The following is a 10847-nucleotide window of genomic DNA, read 5'->3' on the forward strand; positions in this document are numbered from 1 at the left end:
CCTCCTACCTTCGAAACTTTATAGAAGCTCTCCTGCGAACCTTGCAGAACTAGCACTCCTGAAGGAAAGGATATTGCGGAGACATGGCTTAGCCACAGCCTGGGGGATGTTTCCAGAATGGTAAGTCCTCTTGCTTCTCACCATTAAGATGCTTGATTTCAGTGAATCCCTTGCCTCTCACTATTGAACTGCTTGACTTCAGTGAGTCCCTTTTCCTCTCACCATTGAGGTGCTTGATTTCGGTGCATCACCATGCCTGTCACCATTAAGATTCTTGATTTCTGTGAGTTTCCTTGCCTCTCGCCATCGAGGTGCTTGATTTTGGCGAGTCCCTTTGCCTCTCACCATTGTGGTGCTTGATTTCGGTGCATCCCCAAGCCTCTCACCATTAAGGTCCTTCATTTTGGTGAGTTTCCTTCCCTCTCGCCATTGATGTGTTTGATTTTGGTGAGTCCCCTTGCCTCTCACCATTGAGGTGCTTCATTTTGGCGAGTCCCCTTGCCTCTCACCATTAAGATGCTTGATTTCGGTGCATCCCCAAGCCTCTCACCATTAAGGTCCTTCATTTTGGTGAGTTTCCTTCCCTCTCGCCATTGATGTGTTTGATTTTGGTAAGTCCCCTTGCCTCTCACCATTGAGGTGCTTCATTTTGGCGAGTCCCCTTGCCTCTCACCATTAAGATGCTTGATTTCAGTGAGTCCCCTTGTCTCTCACCATTAACATGCTTGACTTCAGTGAGTCCCTTTCCCTCTCACCATTGAGGTGCTTGATTTCGGTGCATCACCATGCCTGTCACCATTAAGGTTCTTGATTTCTGTGAGTTTCCTTGCCTCTCGCCATCGAGGTGCTTGATTTTGGCGAGTCCCTTTGCCTCTCACCATTGTGGTGCTTGATTTCGGTGCATCCCCAAGCCTCTCACCATTAAGGTCCTTCATTTTGGTGAGTTTCCTTCCCTCTCGCCATTGATGTGTTTGATTTTGGTGAGTCCCCTTGCCTCTCACCATTGAGGTGCTTCATTTTGGCGAGTCCCCTTGCCTCTCACCATTAAGATGCTTGATTTCAGTGAGTCCCCTTGCCTCTAACCATTAAGATGCTTGACTTCAGTGACTCCCTTTCCCGCTCACCATTGAGGCGCTTGATTTCGGTGCATCCCCATGCCTGTCACCATTAAGATCCTTGATTTCTGTGAGTTTCCTTGCCTCTCGCCATCGAGGTGCTTGATTTTGGCGAGTCCCTTTGCCTCTCACCATTGTGGTGCTTGATTTCGGTGCATCCCCAAGCCTCTCACCATTAAGGTCCTTCATTTTGGTGAGTTTCCTTCCCTCTCGCCATTGATGTGTTTGATTTTGGTGAGTCCCCTTGCCTCTCACCATTGAGGTGCTTCATTTTGGCGAGTCCCCTTGCCTCTCACCATTAAGATGCTTGATTTCAGTGAGTCCCCTTGCCTCTCACCGTTAAGATCCTTGATTTCAGTGAGTCCCCTTGCCTCTCACCATTGAGGTGCTTGATTTCGGTGCATCCCCATGCCTGTCACCATTAAGGTTCTTGATTTCTGTGAGTTTCCTTGCCTCTCGCCATCGAGGTGCTTGATTTTGGCGAGTCCCTTTGCCTCTCACCATTGAGGTGCTTCATTTCGGTGCATCCACATGCCTCTCACCACTGAGGTGCTCCGTTTTAGTGAATACCCAAGGCAGATGCACCTGTCGCTGTCACTTCATGGACATTTGGCCTCATTGCAATGATGATGGTGGGATTCAAGGGTGGCCACCGAAATCGAGCATTCCGATGGTTTGGGGACTTATCAGTTTAACCCCGCATAGAACAGAAAACTAAATTACCATATAAATGCATTATTTGTCAGAAATGTCGATTTCTAGCCATATTATTTATATTGTACAGTCACTTTCGCAACCCTTAAGTAACTTTTGAACATCAGTATCAGCCATTAGACTACTAAGGTTCACATTCACATTGTAAATGAAATGTAGAACCAAATGTGTTAGGTCTCACCTTCTACCACGACTGGGAAACAATGGTTAAAGTAAACTGTATATATTTTTTGGGTTAAAATAAGAAGTTGACCCCACCCACCTAGGAGGAGTGATTAGAAAGAGGCCAGCTGTAGCGCTGACACATGTCCCCTTTCCTAATATTATCTTTTCATTCAGAACTTTTTTTTGTGCAATGCTTTGTTTTCGATATATTTTGTTGCCTCACGTTAAAACAAATAAGTTTCGTGGCTTCTTCTTTTCTGTAAAACTGTCCCTATATTTGTTTATTTCCTTGGCATCTCTACGTAATTGTGTTTAATAGTTGGTTATTGCAAATAAAATTTTGATTTCAGAAAACTTTACTTAATGGTTTCATGACTGACGAAAATGCTCTGCTGCAACTGATTTTTTCATTTTCTCCAGTCGACAAAGACTTTTGCGTTCCTTCAGTCGTACGTGTACGCCTCTCCTTGTAGTTCCAATGCAGAGCACGCGAAGGAACTTGCCCCCCTTCTTGCAGCGGTGTACCGTAGGTCTCTAGAAGAGCGTAGCCTTCCAAAGGATTGGAAAAGGGCACAGGTCATCCCCGTTTTCAAGAAGGGACGTCGAACAGATGTGCAGAACTATAGACCTCTATCTCTAACGTCGATCAGTTGCAGAGCTTTGGAACACGTATTATGTTCGAGTATAATGACTTTTCTGGAAACTAGAAATCTACTCTGTAGGAATCAGCATGGGTTTCGGAAAAGACGATCGTGTGAAACCCAGGTCGCGCTATTCGTCCACGAGACTCAGAGGGCCATAGACACGGGTTACCAGGTAGATGCCGTGTTTCTCGACTTCCGCAAGGCGTTCGATACAGTTCCCCACAGTCGTTTAATGAACAAAGTAAGAGCATATGGACTATCAGACCAATTGTGTGATTGGATTGAAGAGTTCCTAGATAACAGAACGCAGCATGTCATTCTCAATGAAGATAAGTCTTCCGAAATAAAAGTGATTTCAGGTGTGCCGCAGGGGAGTGTTGTAGGACCGTTGCTATTCACAACACATATAAATGACCTTGTTGATAACATTGGAAGATCACTGAGGCTCTTTGCGGATGATGCTGTAGTATATCGAGGGGTTGTAACAATCGAAAATTGTACTGAAATGCAGGAGGGTCTGCAACAAATTGACGATGGTGCAGGGAATGGCAATTGAATCTCAATGTAGACAAGTGTAATGTGCTGCGAATACATAGAAAGATAGATCCCTTATCATTTAGCAACAATATAGCAGGTCAGCAACTGGAAGCAGTTAATTTCATAAATTATCTGGGAGTAGGCATTAGGAGTGATTTAAAATGGAATGATCATATAAAGTTGATCGTCGGTAAACCAGTTGCCAGACTGAGATTCATCGGAAGAATCCTAAGGAAATGCAATCCGAAAACAAAGGAAGTAGGTTACAGTACGCTGGTTCGCTCACTGCTTGAATACTGCTCAGCAGTGTGGGATCCGTACCAGATAGGGTTGATAGAAGAGATAGAGAATATCCAACGGAGAGCAGCGCGCTTCGTTACAGGATCATTTAGTAATCGAAAGCGTTACGGAGATGATAGATAAACTCCAGTGGAAGACTCTGCAAGAGAGACGCTCAGTAGCTCGGTACGGGCTTTTGTTAAAGTTTCGAGAACATACCCTCACCGAGGAGTCAAGCAGTATATTGCTCCCTCCTACATATATCTCGCGAAGAGACCATGAGGATAAAATCAGAGAGATAGAGCCAACACAGAGGCATACCGACAATCCTTCTTTCCACGAACAATACGAGACTGTAATAGAAGGGAGAACTGATAGCGGTGCTCAAGGTACCCTCCGCCACACACCGTCAGGTGGCTTTCGGAGTATGGATGTAGATGTAGATGTAGACCTCACCAATTATAGAGTACGCACAAAAATATTTGGGGTCGTATCTGCACAGACGGTGTGGTAGGGGAGGGGACGACAGCAGTGGTGGAAGATCCGCTGAGAGCATCTCCGCCCGGCAGGGTAGGTGCAGTTCAACAGCTGAAGCCAAGTCGCAAGCAGAGCTTTTAAAGGTACAGCTAGCAAGTCTGCAAAAGGTCGTATTGACAGCTTATGCCAGTATGACCAATAATTCGACAAATCATTAGTCTCTAACTAGAGGAACGCATAATAAAATCAGCGTACTAGCGACTGAGACAGATGAAGCGCACAGCACAGCAAGCGACATCGAACAACGGCGGCCATCCCTTCAGAACAAAGTGGTGAGCTCTCGCCCAGGGCCGAGAAGGAGAATGGCTTCTCCGCATAAGCTAAGTTTATTTTATGTGAGCTCTGTAGAGTGAAACTGATTGGACGACCAACTCTCTGGAATATGACAAATTTAAATTCCAACATTAGCCACAATTGGGCGTGGAAATAAATTCAATGTTGGCAAACGAAAATTTGTTCCAGAGTTGGACTCCTAACCAGATATCCCTCTTTACGTGAGTGGTCATCTTAACCGCTTCGAATATCAGAGCACGCTTCACGTCCAGCCCAAGTTCCCAACTTGTCGTACACTACATAAGTAGCAACCCATGTCCATTACCCTCATTCTTACAGCCTCATGCTCATTCCCACAAGATGTCGGACATAGAGAGCATCTCCACTGAATGATGATTAATTGCTGCCAAGGTGCATACATTTATAGGTGTGGTGCCTCTTATTTTGGACATGACTGAAAGAAGAAACAGACACCATTTGTCTTTGATCCTGCAGCTGTATACACACAGTGATTCATCAGCTAGTACCGCTGGGTTTTATGCAACCCGCAGTGCCTTCAAATACTGTGTGCAACGTTTTCATATTCTATTACTCGCTACATGCAAACTGTTAGTCCTACAGTAATTATGAACAGGGCCTTTTTGTAGGAAATTTAACGTAGTTAAATTCTATATGGAGACATGTTTCGACTAGAGACCGTAGTTTCCAGATGCTTTTTATTTTATATATATATATTTTTTTAGGACTAACAGTTTGTGTATTGTTAGCAAGAAAATATGAAAATCTTGCATGTTGTTTTTGGAGGCATTGTGGGTTGCATGAAACGTATCGGTAGGGGCAGCTGAATCACATTGTATACGTGGCGAAATTGAAATACCGACTTAGCCTGCAATATGGCATTCAAGTAAACCAAGATTCTAATTTAGATTTCCCACATTATGCGAGAGGTCACCTTAACCATTTCAGCTGTCTAAGAACACTTCACGTCCTACCCAAATTCTCAGCCTGTCGCAGGAGAGCTTCTGTAAAGTTTGGAAGGTAGGAGACGAGATACTGGCAGAAGTAAAGCTGTGAGGACGGGGCGTGAGTCGTGCTTGGGTAGCTCAGTTGGTAGAGCACTTGCCCGCGAAAGGCAAAGTTCCCGATTTCGAGTTTCGGCCCAGCACACAGTTTTAATCTGCCAGGAAGTTGCATATCAGCGCACACTCTGCTGCAGAGTGAAAATCTCATTCTGGATTATCCTCATTGCTTGCAGCCTACCGCTGATTCTCACATTAGGGCGGACAAAGAATGCATCTGTACTAAATGACAATTAATTGCCGTCAAGGCGCATTATTTATATTTCAGACATGTACAATATAACAGACGCCACACATATAAAAAAACCTCTGGAATATTATCTTTATGAGTTGCGACTTACGAAAGTGTTCTGATTAACTACCAACAAATAAGAAATATGTTACTGCTGAGAGGGCTCCAATGCACCGAGTGATTGCTCAGAAACGATGTATCCATGTATCCTTTATTCAAAACTAAAATCGTGTCAAAATATCAAAACGGAAAGTGGTATCGAACGGTTCATTTTGTCTAACTAGCCCAAATCTTGATTCTTACCGAGTGCCACTCCTCCCCTTTATGTTTCCGAGCCCAAATTTCACAGTTAATTTTTACATGGAATAGAACCAAACTGGAAGCGGGAGGGTGGAAGCACTGTAAAAATTGTGAGAATTGAAAAAAGCTAAGCTGAAAGTGGTGTCTTGATGTTGCAGGTGGAAGCTGAGAGCCGCAAGAGCGAGTTCGCACGGCTGCTGGAGGAGCACGCGCAGGTGGTGATGCAGCTGAAGCAGATGGAGAGCGACGAGGCGGTGTTGGCGCCCCCTGCCACCACCACCAGCGCCTAGGCGCCACCAAGGCACCAGCCGCCGGCCACAGCCGCCACAGGCCTACGACGGCGATCCGTCATTTCTCTCGCACCGTCATTCCTCCTCCACCTAACCCTCCCCTATGTCCTCTTCCTCAGGGACGTGAACGAACCAGCTGTCGCACCACAGGGCCGAATTTTCTTCGTCCCCTTTCTCTGTAAATTTAGTATTTGTCTTAGAGCACTAACGTTTCACTGTTGTTGTCATTCAGTCTGTGTTTCTTGTGAGATAACGCTAAATTTACATTTCGAATAAGATTAATAATAAACTTTGTGCAAAGGCCACATCCGAGCCCAGTTCCATCTCAAGCTCTCTGAGTCCACTCGCTAACTACCCCGCATTGCCCATTTACTTATTTCTCCCAATCTTATAACTAAAGTGCAGCTACCCACAGAGGTCCAGTGTAAGCTTAATCATTGTACGGCAGCGAAGTTTGGTAGATATTCTATCGTGTTGATGCGGAGTCGATTTACGTGGAAAAATTAGTTCCAGTTTTGTCCACCAGGTGCAAATCTGGCGCCATGAGTGCAAGAAAGATGATAAAAATCCTTTCACATGTAATGGATTAGAAATGGGACACGGGAGGTCCAGTGTAAGCTTAATCATTGTACGGCAGTCTGGTAGATATTCTAACATGTTGATGCGGAGTCGATTTACGCTGAAAAAATTAGTTCCAGTTTTGTCCACCAGGTGCAAATCTGGCGCCATGAATGCAAGAAAGACGTATAAAAATCTTTTCATATATAATGGATTAGAAATGGGACACGGGTAGAAAAGGTGAAACGAGAGAAAGGCACAATGTTGATTTTATTAGTAACTGCCACTTACACAATGTGTTCAATATGAGCACTAGAGACATTAACGAATGTTGTACAGCGCCAGATTTGCACCTGATGACCAAAACAGAAATTAATTTTTTTTACAGCATAAATCGGTTCCGCATTAACATATGAGCATATCTGGCAAGTTTCGCTGCATATGACAATTACAGCTTACACTGTACCTCCGTGAGCAGCTCCATTTCAGTTAAAACCGCCCGATACTATCTAGAAACAGTTTTGACTAAAATTACTGCAGGCATTCCAGAGCTGTTCTGGAACATACACATATACATCTAATTTTATACACAGAGAGAGCAAAATATTTCGCTCACAGTGCCACATATTCAGTTACACTCTTCTAAGCGCTGCTCCTTATTTACCAATTAGTACAACATATGTCTTAGCCGTAGGAAACAAAAAATGATCGAGTATAAATCTTAGCTTTTCAGTTAGATCATGAATATTGTCTACATTTGGCATCCAGTGACCATGCTAGAATGGATGCTCTGTCCTCTCTTTCCATCGATCATTCATTTAATACCTCCTGTAAGTTTCAAAATTCGGGGTCACCAGCGCATGGTACTCCCTCCACATTCAGCTTACGAACTGGAAGCATACACAGTGCCACATATTCAGTTACAAACGCAAAAGTTTTGTCCTCCAATTCCTTGTATCACTAAGTGACAATGCAACCAGATTTAATAAAATCGAGAAGTGAGTGTTCCCGTGCGCCAGGAAGAAAGACCAACTGGACTGCAAAATTTGCCCTCGCTGTTGACAGTATTTTTCCTACAGCTCTTGCTCGGTTTTTCTCCTTATAGCTCCAACTTCGCATGGCATAAGACTGTACGCACTTCTTACTGTCGGAACATGGGGTCCACAAGTTCTTACACGATCACCCGCGCTCCACAATTAAATGAGTTTTTCCCATATCTTTCCAATATCATCTTGTAACATCTGGACTTTGGTGTGTTGTGTCAAACATCTGTGGTAGAATAATATATCCGAAGTTTAACGCTCTTCAGTGTCTCATTAAATAGTTTACTTATTCCATTATTTTGTGAGCAGCAAGTCTATAAGGGGAAAAATGATAATGATTCTTGACTTGGGTGCAGTCTTCGAAATAATTTTCCTCCATTTCGACTCATGCTGTACATAGATTCATTGACAACACTCTTCTAAGCGCTGCTCCTCATTTACCAATTAGTAAAACATATGTCTTAGCCGTAGGAAACAAAAAATGATCGAGTATAAATCTTAGCATTTCAGTTAGATCATGAATACTGTCTACATTTGGCATCCTGTGACCATGCTAGAATGGATGCTCTGTCCTCTCTTTCCATCGATCATTCATTTAATACCTCCTGTAAGTTTCAAAATTCGGGGTCACCAGCGCATGGTACTCCCTCCACATTCAGCTTACGAACTGGAAGCATACACAGTGGATGTCATAGAGAGCATGATGTTATTGGGCTTCGATGTCGCTTTTCAAGCCATTATATTTCATTGATGGATGTTGCCATGACAACTGAATAAGGTTGAAATACGTCTTTCCTGTCACAAACCATTACTGCGTTGCTTAAATAATCTTTTTTTTTTTTAGTTTTATTTACTTCACAGAGAGACTAAAGTTGGTCTGTTGATACTAATAAAGACTTAGTGACCACAGATCACACAATCAGCTACAAGTATGCGTTTTAAAACACCAGCCGACTGGTTATCGGACTATTCTTTCTACCTTATTCAGTATGTAAACCATGGTCGTGAATACTAAATAGCAAACGGTAATCTGATCCAATGACCGTACCAGATCGTTCGTGTTGTATTAGCTATACACAGTGTACCAAATCTCTGTCGTTGCGCTTATGTCTCCCCCTTATTATGTCGGTTTTCATGCTTTATCTTCCACCCTTCTCCATTAGGTTTAGATGTCTCCTTTCCATTCCTATTGAATGTGCAGATAGTGTCACCAGTGCCATCTGGCGGCTCGAACTTTAAATATGAAGCATTATAGGAAATAAGACCATTACTGATCAGAATATTAATGCGCACCAAAAAATAGTTTCTCACAGGTTAACGTCAAACTGATGATAATTAGCGACCGAGATATAGGAGGAAAAAGAGATAATGCATAAAACACGACATTATTGGCTGCTAGATGGTATTAGTGTCAACTATCGCAAGATACTTGCCAAAGGATGTGCTATGGTTTCATGTGCCACTACAGGCAGGAAACGGAGTCGAGAAAGGAATGCTGTTATACATCCATCAAAATTACTTTTAAGACTTCTTGGAGAAGCATGAAAGTATGTGCTTTTTACAATCTTGATATTTTTGACATAAACCGATCTTCTGGAGCTATAAAATATATTTCAGATCTTAATATCACAGTAGCACTTCTCTTCTGCTTGCCCACTGTTTATTTCATTTGGGTACCGTCTCTGACGCCAAACACATAAAAAGAGGGAAAGCGAAAGAATGCTATTATCTACATTATGATACAACGTTTCAAACGATTTTCTAAATTATTCGTGTGCTAAATAACTAAACTCTTAAAATTACGTTCTTACAAAATATGAAATTCCAGTTCGTTATACCCCCTAAATATTTCGACCACTTGTCTTCAGTCGGCATGTACACGAACATCCTTGCATCGATCAGAATCTGATATTTTCGACATTAAAGATATTGCGAAAGAGGAAAAAGTATTTTTAATACGAGAATAAGCAGGGGAGTCTATTTATTGTCGTTATCCCAGTCAAGTCATGCATTGTTCCGCTTCAAAAATATAACGAGCCAGTTTGAAAACATGTTGAAAAAAAACACAGAAAATTGTACATTAAGGTACTACAACATAGTTGATAAATATTTGTGTTGTTGCATGTTACAAATATGTAGTCTGGTTCAATTAAGAAATATGAAACTAGAGTGAAAGAAAAGGAGTGGGACGATTTGACAATACTTTATATGAATTAATGTAATTATTGTGGATAGAGGATTGTTATAATTTACGTATCATGAGTAGTAATTAGGATTTAGATAATAATACATTTTTGTATCAATATGTGTACAAAACTGAAAATAAATTTTGTTAACTACTCTCTGTTTTACTTCACATCTTTCATGTTTCCTTGTGTAAACAGTCAAGCTTCTGAGATCAGAATATTACTAGTGTTGTATTGGTTATGAACAACACTGTCAGCACAGTCTTGAGTTTCGTTCCAAAAACATCTCAACATAAACCAAAGAAAACTCACAATTCAACCAAGCTCCGTAATTTTTCTGCTTCCACTTAAATTTGCACCGTGTTAAGTTCACCTTATCATATTTAAAATAAAGATACATACTCTTTAACTTCTAACTTGCGTACGGCACACAGTAAAATTTATGAAAACGAGCAGTCATGTTGTCAACAGGTCACTGATTCATCTTACGTTGCATGCTACTATCTAGTTTCAAATACAGATATTCAGGTGTTCACTCTTTGGACTGAACTATCTTTGCTACACTACTGGCCATTAAAACTGCTACACCAAGAAGAAATGCAGATGATAAACTGGTATTTATTGGACAAATATATTATACCAGAACTGATGCATGATTACATTTTCACGCAATTTGGGTACATAGATCCTGAGAAATCAGTACCCAGAACAACCACCTCTGGCCGTAATAACGGCCTTGATACGCCTGGGCATTGAGTCAAACAGAGCTTGGATGGAGTGTACAGGTACAGCTGCCCATGCAGCTTCAACACGATACCACAGTTCATCAAGTATTGTGACGAGCCAGTTGCTAGGCCGCCATTGACCAAACGTTTTCAATTGGTGAGAGATCTGG

At 42.2% G+C, this 10847-nt stretch overlaps 1 protein-coding gene across 1 annotated transcript in view; it reads left to right on the top strand.

Moving 5' to 3' along the window:
- The window catches only part of LOC124802426, a 511806-nt gene extending 501701 nt beyond the window's left edge, over nt 1-10105 (top strand). Inside the window, exon 4 of the mRNA XM_047263195.1 lies at nt 6034-10105. Coding sequence (XP_047119151.1) covers nt 6034-6165 — 132 coding nt within the window. The 3' untranslated portion in view covers nt 6166-10105. The remainder of the gene's footprint in view (nt 1-6033) is intronic.
- Nucleotides 10106-10847: the final 742 nt, after the last annotated feature.

The sequence above is a fragment of the Schistocerca piceifrons genome, chromosome 6, assembly GCF_021461385.2.
Source record: "Schistocerca piceifrons isolate TAMUIC-IGC-003096 chromosome 6, iqSchPice1.1, whole genome shotgun sequence".
Taxonomy (NCBI): domain Eukaryota; kingdom Metazoa; phylum Arthropoda; class Insecta; order Orthoptera; family Acrididae; genus Schistocerca; species Schistocerca piceifrons.